Source organism: Poecilia mexicana, unplaced genomic scaffold (genome assembly GCF_051168715.1).
Source record: "Poecilia mexicana isolate PSO_F unplaced genomic scaffold, ASM5116871v1 scaffold_7, whole genome shotgun sequence".
NCBI classification, from domain to species: Eukaryota; Metazoa; Chordata; class Actinopteri; order Cyprinodontiformes; family Poeciliidae; genus Poecilia; species Poecilia mexicana.
The window spans coordinates 8,331,854-8,353,441 of record NW_028263376.1 but is presented as its reverse complement, the minus strand read 5'-3'; the positions used below and the strand labels follow the sequence as shown (position 1 = coordinate 8,353,441).

Sequence of the window (21,588 nt, the reverse complement as noted above, 5' to 3'; positions counted from 1 at the left end):
TACAGAACATACTGTGCCTTTGAAAAAATATCTATACCCATTGAGCTCCTTTTTACATTTTTGTGTCACCTGTTATATGATACCCAAATCCAGTGAAACCAGTTGTCTTTACAAATTGCCATCTCATTATAAAAGAAGAAATGCATCAGTCAGGAAGTTGGAAGCATAGTTATGTTATAATGTTTGGATATCTCATTCATTTCAATTAAATATACTTTATGCCATAGGGAAATATGTCACTTAATAATTTCATTAAAAGCCTTGTAGATGCTGATAGTTGTGGGCAGAAAGGATCTACTGTAGTAGACAAGAAGAAAATCATAAAATGTCCCATTTCAAGTTTGCTAGAAGTTATGAAGAGGACAAATAAAGTATTCTGGTGATAGTCTCAAATAAGGTCAACACTGAATGTTACAGCTTTAACCATAATCTAAAATATGTAAATGAAGGGAAATGCAGGTCAAGACTTCTTTCTTGCCTTTCGCACAGAAGTCACGTTCAGGTGACGTAACCCTCAGCCGGTTTTGTTTCCGTTCAGACCTTCAGGAGATGTAGAACCTTAGCATGCTGTACGTTTCATTCATCGACTAAATAGGCAAATGCTCCCAAATTTAACATTTAACAATTTCCCACCTGAGTGACACCGGTTTTATCTAAAGAATGCTCTACGTTATCTGTTCTGGGACGCCGAGAAGTCGCTTATTAGCCTCAAAGAAGAAGAACGTGTAGGTTTAAGCTAACTCGTAAACAATACTCCGCTAACGCTAAGTTGAAGCGACGCGCAGTTTGACGGGCACGAGCGTAAACATTTTAAACTAGCGAAAGAGTTTCCAGAATTGAAACCACAAGCTGTGTGTTTAGTTTAATGTAAAAATGCAACGGGGGGTTTGTTGAGCAGCTGATGTGGGCGGCGTTAGCTTTAGCAAAAAAAGAGCGTTGCTTTGGGAGAGTCAGCTGACAGCCTTCTGCTGCCAACAGCCCCAGTGATGGACCAACTCAAAGTGAAGGACCGCATATTGGAAAACATCTCGATGTCTGTCAAGAAGGTAAGCTCTAAACAGTCAAGATTTACAATTTTGATGTACTTATAGTAGCAACATCTACTCCACATGCTGGAGTCATTGTAGCTAATATTAGGTCATCTTCTGTTTGCGAAAGAGGGCAACTTTCAAGCTGGAAGGACACCACCAGCTCATAAGGGCCTTGCCCCTGCGGGAATAACTAATCAAAGTGTGAACTAGCTCAAACGAACCCTCGGTTTGACAGCTAAAGCTTTGATTTGAATGTTATAGTTTGTATTTTGTCCACGGTCAGCAGTAGTGGCACTAACCCTCCTTGTGCTCGCACACTGCGGCAATGAAGAGTGTAAACAAAGCTGCAATCACTCTACAGATGGAACCGCGACATCTGGATAAAAGATTAGCTCTTTCCTCCTTCTTTATGTTTATAAGAACATACTCCTTTATGATGACTGTAATGCATGCAGAAATGCGCTTTTCGTCTTTCTGCTGATTTCTTTAAGTGAACGCTCAAAACTTGTACACGTTATTTTTTCTGAGAGTGATCTGATTGTTGGTATTTTTGAAGCGTTGTCTCATTGCAGTGGGATTGGATTAGAAAACTTCTTGGATTGGATTAGAAAGCTTCTTGTTTGGTAATTCACCTAGATAAGCTTTGACTAACGACCACACCTTATCCTAGCAAGGAGCAAAAAAAAATATATAGTCAAATTTAAGTGTACTTGCTACTTAATTGCCTTCATTGCCCCTCATATTAATTTGGTGCTTACAAATTGTGCCTCTAGCTTTCCAGGTTTACCTTGGGTTTACGTGTCACATGATGCAGTTGATCTTCCCTGCATTTAGAGTTGAAAGGTTACATTGGTTTTCTTGATGTCCTGTTGTACTGTCCCTTGTAAAAAATAATCATATCCCTTGCAGCTTTTCAAACTTATTACAAAGTCGTGCAGCTTTGGACTTTCAAAGACCAATCTGCCTCGCAAAATAGCTATCCCTCAGCCAAACTGAATAGAGATTATTTAACAGTTAAGTCTTGCCACATATTCTAAGTTAGCTCTTTACTTGGCCAATCTAATGCATTAACATGCCTTGATCTAAGCTATTCCTGTGCACTCCAGGATGTATGAACTCCTGCCTTGAATCATTTGCAGGACCTTGTCAAATCAACTCCCCTATTCTTTCTACCACCATGTTTCACAGTGTAAGTTTTTGCAGCAATGGGTATTTGGCGTTTAGGTCAGAGTTATAGTTTGGTTTTCTTATAGGATGTTGATTTTGCACATAGTTTCCTGCCTAGTAATAAGAAAAATAGAACAATATAAAAATAACGGGTACTCTTAGTGTCATTCTACTGTAAAAATTAAACATAATTGTGAATGTAAATACAGTATAGCTAATACCTGCATTTGTTATATATCTATTTTTTTTTAAAACTTCAGTTGTTTCTTCATCATATGTTGATTCTGATTGATTGATTGATTGATTGATTGAGTTGTTAAAGCAATAAAAAGAGTAAAACATACAAAGGATATTTTTTATATGCACGTTATCTTTCCCTTAACATTCCAACACTCAACTCTGTGTGTATCTAACAGTGGGAGTGTGATCTATCTATGTTTCCAGGGACATAGGGCAGCTGAACTGAACAACAACTTGCTTAAATCTACAATCCACAGACAGTAGTTGGCATTTTGCCTGTTTACTGCTTGTATGAGCGCTTTCAAATACCTCCCTGGATTATGTGCAAGTCAAAGTGATTCCTCTGCTTAGGCCTGCATTTCTTGTTTTAGTTGTTGTCTGGCTGCACAATTGAAATACGCAGTAAGCATCTTTAAAACATCTGATTCATAAAGTTATCATTTAAACCTTGTGCTGCAGGGTTAAAAGGGTACCCACAAAGTCAGTCTTCTGCAGATGACCTATTGTGTAAATTAGCCAACTTTTTAAATCCACTGTATTAGGAAATGCTTGGAATTCCCACTCTGAATGCCTGAAAGACTTACACCTTCTCTCTCTGTAAGAGCAATCTGACCTGCATGTGTCTCTACAGTTACAGAGTTACTTTGCAGCCTGTGAGGATGAAACTCCGGCTATCCGCAATCACGACCGGGTCCTCCAGCGTCTTTGTGAACACCTTGACCATGCTCTGCTGTATGGGTAAGATATTTACTGCAAGATAGCTACAGAATGTTGGAAATGAAGAAACATTACTTTAAATTCTTCGTGCTATTTTGCGTGGATCAGATTTCCCTGATCCACTACATATGTAGTGTCATTCGGTAAATGAGACTTTTAATGCAACTTGTATGGCATCTTTCTATTAAAAGTGTCATTATTTACTGAATGACACTTTATGACAATTCATAAACATTTATGAAGACTGCTTTGTGTTTAAGAGGTGTTATGATATGTTTATGACAATGTCATGTCAGTTTTATGCACACCCCTTCAAATAGTATTACCTGTTCTGCTTCGCATCTAAGGTATTTTAATATTACTAAATACCATGTTTCCAGATTTAAAGACTAATTTTGATTTCTAAATTTACTGAAATGACAGTTTTTGCAATTGTTTTCCCATTTTTAAGTAGCAGCGCTTTTAAAATTGTATTTAAGCTAGATTACAAAACATCAAACCATAGTGTGTAGAATATTATCAGAGGCTTTCAACTTTGAAAGCCTTTCACCTGCCTGCAGTACCATGTAGATTTTAGGGAATTCCCAGGTCTCAGAAAAACATTGACAGACATCAGATCAAACAGCCTCAGACATCAGACATAAAAGTATCACTTTTTTTTTGAAAAACCCATCAGACTTCTGTCTCTGAGGCCATTTGATCGAATGTCTGATAAAATTTTTCTGAGGATATCTGAAAATTTACACTGTACTACAGATAATACATTGGCATTGAAATAACATAGTGGTATGGCACTGTAGTTCTCTAATGACTTTACCAAAGCAGGACCAACTATATGTCTGGCACACCGAGAATGACTGCACTGCATGTGTATAATAACTTGTATTTCTTTCTTTCCCACAGTTCTTTGAACACACCGATATGTTAACGTGCATCCATTTGTGTCATGTTTCATCTGATATTGTTTTTTGGTTTTCTGTATTTATGCATAACTTCCTTCCTGTTTCACCACTTCTCTATTAATGAAAAGAGTTGAGTCATGTATTGCTTCTTCAGATTTTGCCTTTTATTACCAGACTTTTGTAAACTTTTACAGTGACCTCAAGTAACACATTTCTAGACTTTTTTTTCAATGTTGTCTTTATTTCTTCTACCACCGTCTTGGTTGAATATAGTCATCTAAAGGGTTAGTTTGTATATTTTAAGGTGAGGTTATTGGTAATAGTTCTCTTACCTTTAGCAGAAAGTCATCATATTACCAGGACCTTGTTGGAAAAGTAAACACATCAACTGAAAACTAAACACGCAGTTTATCAATCAACCTTTTCAGCTGATTTAGCAGAGAAGCTTATTGGAAGTCTTCTGGGACATTTTTTAAAGCACCTAAAAAGCACAGGAGCACAGCATCTTCTGTGCTGAGAAAAACTAATGATTTACTCCATTGGTGGTGCAGCTAGAGCAGACTAACAAGTCGCAGTAGGCTTAACTAACCTTAACTCTAAGGTTACTTAGAGTTACTTTATGGTACTTTAAGTACCTTAAAACTGATTAAGTTTATTTACTTATTACTTTAAGGTCTTAAGTCTAAAATTTAAATCTGCAGGAACCCTGATTGGTGCTCTGATCTTCTCAGGTCAATCTGCCTGAGGATGGATATTATTTACACAATATTTTATACATCCTGTCATGTGGTACCCATTTGTGTTAGGCTTTTCCCTTATGAATGTGTTGTTGTTTTAGGCTGCAGGACATATCGTCAGGCTACTGGGTGCTGGTGGTTCACTTCACCAGGAGGGAGGCTGTCCGACAGATAGACGAGCTGCAGCACATAGCCACCAACCTCGGACGAAGTATGACGTATTTACTGCAATGGGAATTGCATTTGAAATAAAAGGAGACATCATTTATTAGACTGTGAGATGCATTCATTAAAGGAGGCTTCAACTGTTCTGTGCAGGTCGAGCATGGCTGTACCTGGCGTTGAGTGAGAGCTCTTTAGAAAGCTATCTACGCCTGTTCCAAGAGAATCAAGGATTGTTACAGAAGTATTACTTCAAGTATGTTAAGATTTTTTTCTTACTTGCCATTTTAAAAAAATGCATGTGACTGCTGTTGAAGTTTTCTTCTTGGACTTTTACTGTTAACTTCATATGTATTATATGCCTTAAATCATAGAAATGCATTGGTCTGCAGTCACGACCACCTCACTCTGTTCCTTACACTGGTGTCCGGCCTGGAGTTCATTCGCTTTGATCTGGAGCTGGTCAGCACAAGCTTCATCACAACATGATCATACACTGCAGTCAGCTGTGTGTCCCTAACATGTCATGTTCCTGGTTTAGGATGTGCCCTACCTGGATGTAGCTCCGTACATGCCAGAGTACTACAAACCGCACAACCTGCTGGACTTTGAGGAAAGGCTCCCCAGCTCAGACAGCTTGTCTCTGCACTCGTTCACCTCCCTGACCTCCACCAACCTGGAGTGGGACGACAGCGCCATAGCTCCCTCCAGTGAAGGTAGAGCATGCTGTATTTTCTCTACCCACCCTGTTTCTTACTATACGTCTTTACCTAAATTAGTATAGTAAAATCTGGCAATGAGATGCAGACTGGTTTTCAGTTTCGTTCTTTGTTTTCTATGCTTAAAGTAGGACTGGGCAATATTTAATTCTGCCTTTGGTTAATCTGTCTAAAGAACGTTGTTCCAGAAGTGGTCCTCTATGTCTATGTTCTTTCTGACAGTCTGGCCTTCATGTTTTTCTTGGAGAACAAAGTTTTCTTTCTCATTGTATAGATATTCACATCTACATCCATTGATTACATTTTAGAGTTTTTCTATATATGTATTATCATTTTACAGAGTGAATATATGAGGTCAATCATGTGCTCCAAATCTAACAACTAGGAGTGTTTAAGTCATTTGAAGTTGAAATTAATGTGGGGTTGCTTTAATTTTATTCATCACCAGAAATAGTTTTTTTAATAGATTTGGCAGAAATTTTAAACTATTCCTTGGTTTTACTTTTTTAATTAGTTGATTTTTTTTTTCTGTATTTTTACAATTGGTGATAAATATATGTCAAAAGATGTTAGCTAAACATACAGGCTGTGATGGGCTGTGCTACGATTTCTTCACATGACTGTATTTCATTTCATTTGCGCACCGATGGTGGCAGAATACCTTCACTGTGGTAATTGCAGCGCTCAGCCCCCACAAAGCACCCAGCCAGTTCCTTGTTTTAGTTCCCATTTCTCATTTTTTACCCTCATTGGTTTAGTTGTTTCACATTCCATGTATCATGTTATTTTACTGTTTCTCTGTCATTTATTCAGCCTCATCTGTCTTTTGTTTCTTCAGTCAGACTTTTTCTAATTTTCAATGTTATCCCTTCTTTTCTTTTGTTTTTTTTTTTAGATTATGATTTTGGTGACATGTTCCCCGTGTTGCAGTCATTGCCAAGTGCAAACTGGGAAGGTGGGACAATGGTCAACCCTTCCTTCCTGCTTACTCATTCCATATTTTCTCTCCCTCCTTTATAGCATGAGTTTGAGCACAACTTGGGATTAAATGCATGATGGGAACCTGAACTGTAAAACAGCCACTGATGCAAGATGATGTATCTGAATTTCAAAAAGATGAAGTAAAAAGAAAAAAATAAAGGTTTTTGGTAGTTGGTTCTGAAAATTTTAGTTTTCTGTGATATTTAAGGCAGTATATTTAATGTACTGTGTTTACATCAAAAGCAATTATGTAGTGGCCAGCATCAGATTATTATGATCTGAAACACAACCTTACTGCTGCAAAAATAATGTAGTGATCATCAGTTATTACTATATTGTCAGCTGCTTGATTTTGTAGTTATTTTCAATCATTTATTTGGACAGGATATTTACCCTTGTTGTCCTTCTGCTCTTTAGAGAATAACACTGCGAGTCTACTAAGCTGATATTAGCTGTGATTTTTAGGCAGGCGATTTGCATGAGTGGCCAGCCTGCAGGCTTTGCAGCTTTAAAGACATAATACTAGTTCCTTCCCTACAGAAGCTATAAGCCTTACAGTGGCAGGTGGGTCCAAAAGTTTCCAAAGCGTTGAACGCTTTAACCAGCTGAAAGGCTGAATACAGCAACTTGTGGGTGAGGAAAGAGAAATTTAATCTGTTTTCAAACACTTGTTAAAACCTTGTTATACCTTAACTCAGATTAAAAAAATAATTGGACAGAAATATCTTTTAAGCAATTGATCATATTTACAAAAAAAGCACATTATTTTGTGATGTTTATTGGATTAATGATGCAGTTGAAACTATAGATTTACATAAACTTTATATAAATACAATTATTCCTTTACCTTTTGACATCAACTCACTCTTCATAGTTTAAGTTAATTAGTATTACCTAAACTACATAAGAAGGAGATTATTATTTCTGAGAATTTTGCATTATTTTCTTCAAATTCTGAAGTTTACATACACTACAATTACTGTGCCTTTTAAATAACTCGGTGCAACTTATCATGATTTTGTGAGATGAATGTGTGTTTCATGTTTTGTTCTGGAGCAAATCAGCTCCAGAACAAAACATGAAACCTTGTGAAGATGCATAAGCTGCTTATAGAAAGAAAGAAAACATCTGTAACTACAAAGTCAACATAAATAGCCAGATTACAATTTTTAGAAACATGTCCCGTGGTCTGTTGCAATTAAACTTTTTACAAAGATTCAAAAACCATTGTTACATTTGGAGAGATAAGGGGATGAAAGCAACATCCCACCTGTGAAACACACTAAAACATTTCAGGAAGAAAAAAATAGATATTGGGGGTCAACCAGGAAGTTAAAGCTTGGGCTCAAATAAGTCTTCCAAGTGGAAATTTGTTATAAGGCGGCTGAAGGATCAAGTCGGTGTTTAGGAATGGACATCACAAAGCCCTGATCTTTGATCCCTGTGCAACTAAGGTGTCCTACAAACCTGACTCTGTAACGCCAAAGCCCAGTTAACTATTGTGAGAAATTTGTGGAAAGATCACCAGATTATGTGACTCAAGTCTAAAGGGAACTCCATCATACTTACATTTCCATTTACAAAGGAAATGTAAGTAAACTTCTAAATTTGAAGAAAGGTAATAGATATTACCAAAACACCCATGGCAACACTCCAAAATGTTGTTGTTGTTGTTACTATTATTACTATCATCATAGGTACATATTTTTTATGTTATTTCCTAAAAGATACAACATTGCCAATATTGACAACCCTCTTTATGCTCTTCTGGCAGATTTTATAGTTGTTTGACTGGGATGTTCCTTTTATTGCTATATTTCATGCAGACTAAGTAATAAATCAACTTTGCGACAGATTCAGATAAAAAGTTGTCCCATTCAGTTAAAACACATTTTATTAGATGAGGAGAGAAGTTCCTTTGGGGATGCCTATGAAACCTAAGGGTAAAATAAATACAAACACATTTATATTATTTCATACATTTGTCATCATACTTATTCAAATGTCAGAAATCAAAATGGAAAAAAGTGAAACAAACTGTGTTCATGCGCAGTAAAGTGGATCATTAATCTGGGAATTTGTTGCTGGGTGGGTTACCTGTCTGTCATGTTCTGCATGTGTTGCTTATTTGGGGAACTGTCTCATTCAAGCTTACTCTGCGTAACTGTTGACACGGCAGTAGGAAAGCCTGAAGCAGCTGGTACTCACCTTGTCCTTTCTAGGCTTCTGTTTTTACCGTGTATCTGTCTGTGTTGCATATTATGGTGTATCTTCTTCCTGTCGATGTGTTTCACTGGCCTAGGTTCAGCTAAGCTCTAGTGTTGGTTGAAAATCAGCCAATCAGCTTTAGCTCAGTGTTCAGTACAAGCGACTTATTTGAAATATTTAAGATTACACTTTAGGTTCTCAAATTGCTTGAGAATAAGCAGTTATTTGTCCGCTTCTGTCCTTGCCTTTTAGCTGTAGCTGCTGCAGTAACACTGCTGGACCTGGGCCTGTGACTCTGCAAAGAAACCCGCTGCCTGATATTTCTCATATTGTGTGGTGCCTTTGTTTTTTTTAACCCTTAAAAAATTCAGATTGCTTTGCCCTAACACTGGCTATTTCTATGCTAATGAGGAAATGCACAGTATTTCTTTACACTTGTTTGGTTGGTCAGCATTGCAACACTGCAAAAACGCACAAAAGAAATTAAAATCACAATTTCTTGTAAATACGGTGCTGGTGAGAAGTTTATATACACCTGACTTGGAGGTAAATCTCCTGAGTTGGTAAAAGCGTTACCAACTGAATGCTTTTTTTTTTTCAGTTGGGAACTGAAAAAAATAATAATACTATTCAACAAACAAATTCTTTGATTTGGCAGTAATGAATAATTATATGCACTTATTTGAAATTGTTGATTTTTCGAGTCCACATAAGCTCAAATGCAAAAAGAAATGTATACATATGTCTTCCTGCTGGATGCTTTCTGTGCAACCCTGCATAGGTTGCAGAGAAAGCGCATCATTCATGAGCCATCAACAAGCTTCTGATAAAATTGTGGCTGGATAATGGACCTGTGTTATTACCAGAAATGTTACCTTTTTTAAATTGACTGATTTACCGACAGGGACTTAGCTTTTAAATATATTAAACAAATTTGCCCTTCCATAGACTTAATCTTGCATGGACTGGTTTTATTATTTTCACAAACAGTTTTGAAGCCAGTTGGTATTCATGGTTTTGTCCAAGTTTCCAACATCAAGCTGTTGGTTTGATGGTAGGGCTGTCATGATACGGTTTATTCTTTTTCCGATACAATATTAATATGGCAGCTTTGACTATTGGCTGATACAGATATTGACTCAATACGTTATCAGCACGAACCATACATACATTTATTACTTATTTTGTAGAGTGGGATGTTAGAAAAGGCTTGATTAAGTGATACTACTCGAACGCTTCTATCAGCGTCCTTATATCGGAGATTTTAAATTTCCAGAATATGATTAAACTTGAGTTCTGTGCCAAACAACTCAACCAGTTTAAACAAATGATCAACTCTGCCTCTGAAAATTCTGCTGGAAGCTTGTTGATGGCTACAAAAATGTGTTCTTTTGCTGCAACTTTCAACATGTTTTACCATGTACTGTAAATTCAAACGTGTGAAGACATCACAGCTCAAATATTCTTTTAATAAGTGTAATAAAGTTTTCATTGGCACTGTAACTTTTGTCAACAAGCCAATTGACATAAACTCTGCTGCCACCAATGCAGAAGAGGCAGTCTGTGTATTTCCTTTACTCTTTAGATATAAACCTGGACAACAGCTGCATTTGCATTTACTCAGTTATCTTTTTGCGGCTCTTGACAATAGAGGGTGACTTGACCGACCAGGCCAGCTGCCCACGGTCGGCTGGCTCTGATCCCCAGACGGTCGTCAGTGACACAGTAGTTGTCACGAGCACAGCGGTGGGGAAAACGGCCGCTCGCCTTTCCCCGAGCAGCCCCACATCTCGACACAACCCGTTCAACGAGGACTCTGACACAAACACCTCGGCGGACGTCACACCAGTTCACGCAGCCAGCCGTCGCAACACCACCGAAGATGAGACCGAGGTCAACGGCAATGAGCTTGAAGTCATCAGGTACCGAGTGTTTTAGGGTCTTACCTTTAAGAAGCATCTTTTGCTTAAGCCTGAAGCCAAATTGACCATCTTCATTATCTGTCCTAGAATGGCTAAGCGGAAGAAGCCAGCCAAGAAGCGACGTGGCAGGGGATCTACGGATTCCAGCAGCAGCATCCATGCCTCGCTCTCCTCTGAACACGTGGAGATTGTGAACCACAACACATCGCAAGAAGTTGACTCGATAAGCTCCACTGTAGCACTACTGGACAGTGAAGGAGAGGAGAACAGGAGCAGGGTGGGGTCTGCGATTGTAGAGGAAGGGGGCGAAGAAGGGGTGGAAGGCTTGCTTCGGCTCCCAGAGATGACAGACACCTCCATGGACACCGTGGGACAACCCCTCCGTGATGTCATGGAGCGGCTCAATGGGTCCTGGGTGCCCCCCGAGGAACAGGAGGACAAAAACAATCAAAGCTGTGATCAGAGCTCCCAGCCTCCGGTGCAGCAGCCCTTTCGCAACGATTCCGAAGGAAAACCTCCTGACCCAACTCCACGAGAGACGTTTGACTCCTCTTTGGCCGACAGACCAGACCGCCTGCAGACCCCTCCTGTGTCTGCGGACCTATGCTGCGTTACCACCGGCAGTCCAGATTCTGCTGACACAAGTGGTGGCCACAATGACTCTACAGAGCAAAGCCAGTCACAGACTCTTTCAGGTAGCCTTGAAGATGAGGAAGAAGCAGAAGAGCCAGCAGGACGGAAGCCCCACATGAAGGACGAGGAAGAGACGGTAGAGGGAGATTCAGCAGGCAGAACATCTGAAACCGAGGAAACGGAGCAACAGGAGAAACTCAGTCCTTCTGAGATTTCTCACCCAGCAGAGTTCAAGTAAGAAGTCAAGATATGACCAGATATTTGTTCTGGTGCTGCTTCTCATTGCAAGTCTAATCCTCTTCAACCACGTTGCAGGGTGGACAACAATCACCTGCTTCTTCTCATGATCCATGTGTTCAGAGAGAACGAGGAGCAACTTTTCAGAGTGAGGATGGAAGAAGCTTTTTTTTTTCTTTTTCAAACTTTTTCTAAACCTCAAGAGAGTCACGTCTTCTCAGTTTATTGTTGAATAATCAGATTAACAGATTGATTTGGCATCACAAATTAAATGTGTAGAGAACAAAAATTCCACTGTGTCCCTTTAAGAAAGTTGAAACTTTTGATGTTATTATATCCTCTTAGACTATGAAACAATCTTCCTTTGGAAATGTTGCAAGGCCCAGTTAGTCAATGCCTTTTACAACCCTTCCTTGTAGACTGACAAATTACAAAAGTTCACTCTTTTTCACCTATGAGGTGCCTTTAATAAGGGTGTCTGTACATCCTACAGTCTTAAATTCATTCATCTAAAAGTAAGGCTTTAAAATGTCTTAAAATCATTTTAAAAATAAGTAAGTTGGTCTTTAATATGTTAATCATAGGTCTTAAATTTCGCTTTGACTATTTCATTTCATATATTCAATGCATTTTTTTCTCTAGACTTTTCTGTCAGGGAAAATCTTCATAGCGCTCTGTCACATGAGACAATTGAGGCTGCCAGCGATTACCTGCTAATACCCTTCCTAGCTAGCTAGCTTATATGTATCTGTCGTGGCCAAGTTCAAATGCATCTCCTGGATGACATTCACACTTCTTCTGTGGAGATGTAGGTCTTAAATTTAATCCAAATTGGTCTTGAAGATGTCTTAAAAAGTTTTAAATTTGACTTGGTGAAACCTGCAGGAACCCTGTTTAAACATCCTAACTTTGCCACATTTGTTTTTAAATCTTCTCAAAAAGCAGGAAGAACAATCTGCCTGTGAGGACTACCTCTGTATACGAAAACTGTCTCCTTTCCTCCACATTATAAAAACGTCACAGTAAATCCTCCATGGAGATGCTCACAATAGTAAATGCTTCATTGGAGACAAATAAAATCCCTAAGGATTTCTCTGTCATTTATTTTGTGTTTTCCAGATGTTGAGAATGAGCACAGGTCACATGGAGGGAGACCTGCAGCCTCTTTATCTGCTGCTGACTGACTGTTACATCTACTTACTAAGAAAAGGTGAGTAAATAATCAGCCAGTACCGCTGACTCTGGTCTGCAAAACTGACACCAGCCCTATGTCATGTGTGCTGCACAGAGTTTTGTTCATGGATCATATATTCTGTGATTCATTTGGCGTACATTAATAACTGCCTATTATTTCTAGGAGCAGCTGAAAAACCCTACACAGTAGAAGATGCTGTTTCCTATAACGAGCTCGACTATCTCTCTGTAAGTCATCTGCACCTCACAAGTTTATTTCATTTTTTCTAGATGGGCATCTCTACATTTATATATTTTTCTGCTTTTGTATTACTGCTAATACAATGATTGACAGTGACAAAACAGGAGACTTACTTAATATGTTTTAAACAAGATAGATCTAATTTTTTCTGCTTAGGTGGGCCTTGACCAACAGACAATAACGCTGGTTTGCACCAACAGAAGAAGGAAGTTCCTGTTGGATACAGCTGATGGCTCTCTCACTGTGTAAATTCACTTATATTGGTTTTTATTAATATTCTTGACTTATACGTTCTCTTTGTGTATTCAAAGAGGTGGCAAATGCACAACTTTCATCCTGTTCCTTTTTGGACAGATATTTACACCAATGTCTCATTTACAAGAGAGATCTGTCACAAAAACATAAAGATAACAATACAATCTACTAAACACTTATGCATTCCCTAACCAGCTTGTGTTTAAGTTTGAAATCATTTTATCTTGAACACAACCAATTGTGTCAACGTTTCAACTACCTCATCCAAACCGTGACCCTTAAATGAAAGGAGATATAGTATAAAGCTTAGAAACCACCAAGTCACGAGCCGGTCGCTATTTTTGAAACGGCTGGAACATTCAGTGTGACCCTATAGAGAAGGTTTTGATCTGGGAGATCGCAAACATTTCTCCATTCATTGTTCCCTCTTTTCTGACTTGTCTCCTACTTCCTGCCACTGAAAAACATTCATCTTGGAAAAGTGTTGGTTTCCTTCTCACTGAGTGATTGCCTATCCTCTGCCATCCAACCTCCTTTCTCCTTCATTTTTAGCTGGTTCCTGTCGGTGCTGAAGTCCGCCATGGTCCAGGGTTGTCGAGAGCCTCCATATCCAGCTGTTCTGACAGATGCCACCATGGAAAAACTGGCCTTGAATAAGTTTGTCTCTCAGGAGAGTCATTGTGAGGTAGAATGTTGTTACAACTATTTTGTGCTGTAGCAGCTTTCGACAACCAAACCTTCCAAACATCTTTATTCCATTTGTTGCATATTATTCGCAGGTATCTGAAGTGTCTATCCAGCTTTATTCACTGGTTCACTGGGAGGACCCAATGGATATGACCATGTCTCCCCAAGGAGGCACACCCACCTCTGGGGTCCCTTCTAGTATCAAAGAAGGTTCTCTGCAGTACAGGTCTGGGATCACGTACCTCGGTAAAGAGATGTGGAAGAGCTGCTACGTCATCCTCAGGTACAGACCGTATTCATGCTCATATTTTCCTTTTCAAACTCGCCTGCAGTTGTTTTTAAGCTGAATAGCTGAATCTTTGTCTCGTCGGACCAAAACTAGAGTTCTCTAAAATTGCACTTATGAGATTTTTCATCTCCTTCTACTGGGAAGATGAGCTTAAGTTGCCATCCAACCATGATTTTCTCCATTCCTGTTTGAATCTAATTCTTGTTCTGGCTGTGGCTTTGGGCAAGATTTCAAAACAGTAGTTAACTTGGGTTGTTTTTTTTTTTTTTCCAAGTTCCCGAATAAACAGACATCTGTGTTACTTAAATGGCATGTTTTCATGTCTTATTTTAAAGTGTGACTAAAGAAAATGTGACATTTCATATTCCTACCTCTGAGAAGCAGGAAGTTCTAAATTACAGATTGAAATTCCTACATAACCTCATCAAGTAAAGTGTGATTTTAAGTGATTGGGCTATTTTTATATAATTTAATTTTGCCACCAATAACCATTTTTTTGGCTTTTGCTATTGCTGGATTTCTCTCCACTGATTAAATGTACTCAAAATAAGATTTATTTTACTCATATTAAAGCTGCAGTAACTTTTATAAACAATATACACTTCCATACTTGTTACCATGTTGTGACAGATAATATGCGAAAAAACTCTCTCTGTGCTAATATCACTATCTACAGAAATGCACTGCTCTTGGTCAAAAACAACCAATCAGAGCCAGAAGGAGGGTCTTTGTGCTGTCAATCAAGCTTGTAGTTTCACTCCTCAGCATGCTTATGGAAGAGAAACACGTTACAGTTAGAGAAAAACTATTTATCCTCTGTCGTTGGTGGTTATGCTAACTAGGCTGAGCATTGATGACAGGGAACTAGCTGTAGCGTAGCAGAGAGAAGTAGTGTGAACAGCATTATTGACAGCACTAAGACCCTCCTCCTGGCTCTGATTTCTGTTTTTGACCTAGAGCGGTGAATTTCTGCAGATGTCTGAAGGGAAGCAGAGGAGCTTGATTTTTTTTCTTCTTCCACAGATTAACAAAAATATTGTTTGTACACTCTCACTGGGAGGACCCGATGGATATGACCATGTCTCCCCAAGGAGGCACACCCACCTCTGGGGTCCCTTCTAGTATCAAAGAAGGTTCTCTGCAGAACCTCTGTATTAATAATAATACTTATTATTAGTACATATAAGTAATAAGTAACTTATTACTTATATGTAATAAGTTACATATTAATAATATGTAACTTATTAAAGTTACATACTGCACCTTTAAGACTTTTTGCACATTAAAGAGGGGTACTATTGATAGAGAGTGGTGCTGGATTATTTGAACAGGTTTTATTACACAATATAATTTCTTGTATAATGTTTTTCTTTCGTGTTTTGGTGAAAATATCAATCTGACAGTCTGTCCAAATGTCATCCGGTATATGAAGCTAAATGTTTGTTCTCTCTTCGTGCAGCAAAGGGGTTCTGTACTTGTATGCAGAGAGGACAGATGTAACCCCTCTGATGTCCGTCACCATGGGGTAAGTCTCAGAAAGCTCAACTTTCAGATTGAAACCATTGTCCTCTGAGGCCCGCTTCCTGTTTTGACGCCTCTTTGTGTGTCATCAGGGGGGAACACTGTGGAGGGTGCCGTCGCTCCAACAACACAGAGCGTCCCCACGCCTTCCAGGTCATCTTGACAGAGCGCCCCCCTCTGGTACTCAGTGCCAACAATGAGCAGGACATGGCCGAATGGATGCAGCTTCTCTGTCAGTCTGTTTCCAAAGGGGTAAGTGGAGAAAGTTGGTATAATGCACCGTTGATGTTACAAATTTTGCATCCATTGCTTTTAAGTTAGATATTTCTATGGATAAACTTAGGAATGGTGGAAAAATAACCTTATTATGGACAGGAATTATTGAATGTTTGTGAATTATTGAATGTTTGTACAAATTTCACCTGTATCAGACATTATAAGTTTCTGATTTTCTTCAGCTGCCTTGCTAAATAGGGTATTTCGAAAATATTTGTCCCTTTTCTATATTCTTATAAAGAGCTTTTTAAACCTTGTACTCTTGTTTTCTTCCATTAAACATTTTCATTTGCTTCTGTTTTTATTTTGATACACTAGACATTATTTTGGTTGCATGATTTCCTGTTAAATATGGACCTATGTAAACTACAACCCCTTTACCCCAGGTTATCCCTCAGGGTGTGGCCCCCACCCCGTGTATCCCATGTTGCCTGGTGGTAACGGACAAGAGGCTGCTAACTTGTCACCAGGATTGTCAGACGAGCTTTTTCCGTTCGCTGGGCAGTGTCGATATCTGTGATGTGACCACTGTGAGCTTGGAGCCCGACAAGGAATACTGTGTTATAGTGAGTGATCTTCTGTTTTCCTTTGTCTGCGATTGGTACGTCAGAAAATGTCAGTGTGTGTTTTATTAATACTTTAGGTAACGGCTGTTTCCACTGTCAAGTGTTCTTCCCCTGTCATATTAATTTCTTTTACAGAATAAATAAGGACTGTGAGTGACACTTCATTTAAACAGTTTCTATGGTAACCATATTTACTTGAGTTAACATAAAATAGAGCAGTCAATAATCAATTCCTTTGTATTCAAATATCGGTTCAGATTTTCTAATCATACATGATTGAGTTTACAGGGTTCTTACAAAGGTCCTGAATTGTCTGGATCTTTCTTTGACGATTTTCCAGGACTTGAAAATGAAGTGGAATATGGAAAAGTGTTTTGTTTTTTAAGGCAAAACATCTAATAATGTTTATTATGTGCACACTGTGGATTTACATTCATTTGTAACAAATTGACATTCTTCAGCTTCTATTTGCCACATCAAACCTTTATTTTTGGTTTCGTAACTTCGCCACTGAATTTGCACTCAGTCATGAAGGAAAAAGGGCAATTACGTTATTTTTAGGTCTTCAGATAACTTCAGATGCAGGCTTAACTTGTCCTATGATCCTTCGGCTATGGCTTTTTAAAATGCCAATTAATACCAATTAACATACTAAGACTGGTACAGTAAAGACACCAAGGTTCTCAAATTGTGCTTTAAATAATTTCCATCCAACATGATTTCTTCTTGGATTTCCAATCCATAACTGATAAATAAAAACGTTACAGATTTTGAAATAAAGCTTGAACTCGACCATGCAATGGTGCTAATCAACCAAACGGGTTGAGATTAACTTGTTCTCATGATTTAGATGAGTAGTATTTTTTATTTTTTACTTGTATGGCATGTTTTCTCATCTAGGGAAAATTGGACGTCCTGTGTTGTTTTTCCCACTGATCAAAAATACCCAAATTAAAGATCAGATGTTTTGATGTTTCAAAATTTGTTTCTGGAAAATGAATTCATTTGAAAGGATATTTTCAAGCTGTGACAGTAACTGTGGAGTTGTTTCTTGTCCTTGTGTTGCTTTTTCCTGATGAAAATCTTCCCCTTGGACTTTTTCCTGTGCTGTAACATCGGCTTGTGCTTCTACAGGAGTTTGCAGCGGATCGAACTCAGTTCCTCCCTCCATGGGTGTTATACTTCAGCGGTTGTGAAGAGAGGGATCGGCTTCTAGATGCATTAAACAAGACGTGGAAAGACATTTTTCAGGTCAGAATGAACTGTCAACCTTGTTCTTGACAGGATAAAATCAACATGTAGTGGTTTTACAATTTCAGTATTGGTTATTCAGAAAAAAGAGTTAAGAAGATAGCTTATCAGGGCTTCCTTCAGAAAACTTGCTAAGTCCGTTAGGGCTGCTTGGCAACTTCACCAACAGCCAAGATGACAGGAAATGTAAAAATATGACTTAATAACTATGTTACTGGAAGATATTATTGATAATACTTAAACACCAGCTATGGATTTTAAGAAAAATGCAAAAACAAATAACATTTCTTTAACAATTTCTTTTTTTGTTTGTTTTTTGCACTTCAGTTAAGCCTAGCTGCCCGCCAGGCTTAACTTTCTATAACATTATGCAAAAAGAGCGTTATATAATGTTCTCTTGCGCGGTGTAGTTAAAGCGTTTTGCCTGTTGTCGTCATAAACAGGTTGACCTCCCCCACCGAGAGCTGTTGGACCCGCTGGTGCAGAAGCGCTGCGGCGAGGCCCTGGAGCTGATGAAGAGTGCCTGGCAGAGGGCAGACAGCCTGGCTCGAGGCAGAGCCCAGCGGGAACCCTGGTGCTGACACACACACACATATCCACGCAATCATCTGTGTGTGCTTCCCTGGTACGACACAGTCCAATGGAGGGTTTCGTGTTAGAATACTCAGAAGTAACATTCTGGTCCATCAGACATGCAGAGGTCATTTTACTGAAGCCAAGTTTCAGAGCTGCTTTCATTTACAACATCTAATGCTAAAGTTGTGGTGCATGTGCACACAGAGATATCGATTCGACTGAAACGGCTACATTTAGCAGAAACGGTGAAGGTTTGTTGTCGTAAACCTCTAACCTGTAACTCTGAAGATTTAGGTACATCTAAAGCATGATGAGAATCGGCAGCTAGGAAGTTTTATTTTATATTTCTGCCAATCTGAGTGCTTCATATTACACACATCTGGATGGATTCACAATTTTATCCTGTGCACAAAAAAAAATGCTTAGAAAACTCACCGCTTGCGTAATGCACACAACTGTGTGGATTTGAAGGTTTTTTTACACTGATGCTAATGCTAACATTTAAACCGTGTCCTGATAAAGCTGACCTGAAGTGCAAACGTACAACACGTTACGGTTTCGGTGCACGGTCGCTGACGCTGGTCTGATATTCAGATTAGCTGTGAGCGAGAGTACACACCTTCACAAGGAGTTATTCTCACATTAACGTTATACAGGACTCTGTGGGAATGAAGATCTGAAGTAGATCTTGTTATTTTACGTAAATCAAGCACTCTGGGAAACACACTCATGCCTGAAATTTGTTGTTCTAGAAGTTGAAATGTTTCCACCTAAATTTGCCTTTTTTCCACCGTGTGGAGACAGATGTCATCTGCACATTATTTTTGCTCTTTTTCTTTTCTTTTTTTTAGTTCTAGGTTTATTTTTTTCTCTTTCCAGAGGTATTGGGGGAGGAGCATTCAGATGAATTATTTAAATTTAGTTTAGTTGGGATTTTTCTGACGTTTGCCTCTATTTATATAAGTGTTGCAGTCTGTTTGAATCATATTTTACAGAATAATGTGTTTTGAACAGACTTCTTCATTTGATTATTGTATCAAGTGTTGATAATATTGAACTTTTATTTATAAGTTTAACATTATTCTCACTGCAATGCATGATTTCTAAGGAAATTCTCACTTTTTCTGATTACTTTTTTTTTTATCTTATACTAAGGTTTGGCAGAACATAAAAATGACAGATTTTAATCTCAACACAATAAAATATTGGCTGTCATTAAAACATGAACTTAATGTTTTGCTTGTGTTGACAATTTTGCCTTATATTATCTGTAATGGGTGAATTGACTAACTTCAACTAAATGAATCCTTTTGACATTTTAAACAGATGCCTTATCGAGTATATTTGCGTTCAGATCACTGAAATTTACATTTTGTTTTCATTTTATATCAGATGTTCACTTCTTTCAATAAAATTTTACGTTAAACAGGCACTTGGATGTGAATCCTAAATACTCTAGACAGATTTTGAAGAACTTCCACCAAATGTTGCATTTTAGGCTAAACAAGCTTCATCAGAAGTGCTGTTTTTATATAACTCTTATCTCTGTGGTTAAATATGCACTGCATTAAAATGCCTCATAGCCATATACATACATGTGCACATCTTGAACAATTTACACTGTGTTACTCCTGTGTCAGCATTAAACCTTTCTAAGTGCCACTTGGTCTTGCTTTTTTTTTTCTTTTTTTTTCTTGGTAACAAAGAAATCTCAGGTGAAAAAAGGTTCCAGAACCTTCAGAATCACCTTGTGTGTTTTTGTTTTGCTCCAGCGTCTCTCGAATCTCAGTGCAGTATTTTATAAATCGCCCTTTTCTTCGAGCTTTGGGACATTGCAGCGCTCAATGCAGCATTATGAAGTTATTTTTGCACACACACGGGGAGGAACATGTGGATAAGGTTTTATGAACGGTTTTGCTCTTTGCTAGAAAAATAGAGTACGGATTCCTAAAGCATCCACTGATTTGGGAGCGTAAAGTTGGAGATGTTGTGTCTTCTGTGCTTTGAATTGTGCCTGTGGACTGTATATGAAGAAAAAGTCAAGGAAGTGTTCTTGATTGTTTGAAATTTAGGAAATTGCTGGTCAATGATGGATAATACCTTGTAAACGATGTACTGTCTCAGAGTTTTTCTGTTTTTCCTGTTTGTTTAAATGCACATTGCATGGAGTATTTGTATTATTCATTGGATTTATTGAAATGTAAATATAGCACTAATAATAATAATAATAGTCTGTTAAGTCCCACTTAAACATATGCATGTTCTGAAAGTTTTATATTGTTCTGAATCACAGAGAATGTACAAACAGAGCTTTGGAAAATCCAACTAAATAAACTGCAAAAAAAGTTGACTCCTGCGGTGACTCTTTGTGGGTTTTAAGGATTCTCGCTTTTGGCTTCAACACTTGCAAATATAATCAAGGATGAAAGCTGCGGCAGTCATGTTAGAGCAGGACCAGAGACTTCACAAGTTACTGCAGCTCAGTCGAAATGTTTTTTTTTTTTTAAGTTAAATGCAACATTGTAACTTGGAATTACACTGTAGCACACAAAGCAGAAGCTCCCTATCTTTAGGGCAACAGGACTTTGAGTTTGTTATTTTATGCCCTTTAAAGATGAACTTGCACTCTCTATCGGTTCAGCATGTTTTGTTGAAGCATACCTTGTAATTATGTTTTTGGTTTTTACTCAGAACCTGAAACTTTGAAGTGTGAATGGAAGGCAATCAACAGAAAAGGTTAAATCCTACGTTGTCATCTTGCATTTAAAACGTGGTGATAGCTGCAGTAAAAAGAAAAAAAAAAGATTATGTTCACTTCTGACATTCAACATCTCAGTGGATCTTTCTCATGCCGCTGCAGTGGATGGACAAACAATAGTCATATATATGTACCTTATATATACTGTTAGCACTACGTTATTAGTAGATTTCACTGTTTGTTTTACTCAGAACAATAACACTGTGAAATTGGGTTTGAAGATATTCCTAAATATAGGTTCTATAGGTGACGGTTAATTGAAAACACCAGTACTGTCTGTTTCAACTATTTATTTCTTTGGCTTCTTGTTAACTTCTT

General features: G+C 38.2%; 1 protein-coding gene across 2 annotated transcripts; it reads left to right on the top strand.

Annotated features, from left to right (window-relative positions):
- The first annotated feature begins 446 nt into the window (after window positions 1-446).
- Window positions 447-20,862, top strand: plekhm2 (pleckstrin homology and RUN domain containing M2). Of its 2 annotated transcripts, XM_015001050.2 has the most exons (20): window positions 448-1,046; window positions 3,070-3,176; window positions 4,896-5,005; window positions 5,113-5,212; window positions 5,331-5,418; window positions 5,498-5,672; window positions 6,571-6,630; window positions 10,516-10,786; window positions 10,874-11,653; window positions 11,735-11,804; window positions 12,776-12,866; window positions 13,014-13,078; window positions 13,248-13,336; window positions 13,899-14,031; window positions 14,126-14,316; window positions 15,782-15,847; window positions 15,936-16,095; window positions 16,506-16,685; window positions 17,820-17,936; window positions 18,380-20,862. In XM_015001050.2, the coding sequence occupies exons 1-20, from the start codon at window positions 987-989 to the stop codon at window positions 18,515-18,517; spliced, it is 3,051 nt and encodes a 1,016-aa protein (XP_014856536.2). In that variant the 5' UTR covers window positions 448-986; the 3' UTR covers window positions 18,518-20,862. The 2 variants fall into 2 exon arrangements, with proteins under 2 accessions (XP_014856539.2, XP_014856536.2); XM_015001053.2 differs by lacking the exon at window positions 6,571-6,630 and having other exon boundaries at window positions 447-1,046.
- Window positions 20,863-21,588: the final 726 nt, after the last annotated feature.

What these genes read in the sequence shown, in the direction of transcription:
- plekhm2 (XM_015001050.2), top strand. Translation starts at nt 987, where the DNA reads ATGGACCAACTCAAAGTGAAGGACCGCATATTGGAAAACATCTCGATG. An exon ending in GACCATGCTCTGCTGTATGG is followed by an intron (nt 3,177 to 4,895) that starts GTAAGATATTTA and finishes TTGTTGTTTTAG; the next exon opens with GCTGCAGGACATATCGTCAG. An exon ending in ACGAGCTCGACTATCTCTCT is followed by an intron (nt 13,079 to 13,247) that starts GTAAGTCATCTG and finishes TTTTCTGCTTAG; the next exon opens with GTGGGCCTTGACCAACAGAC.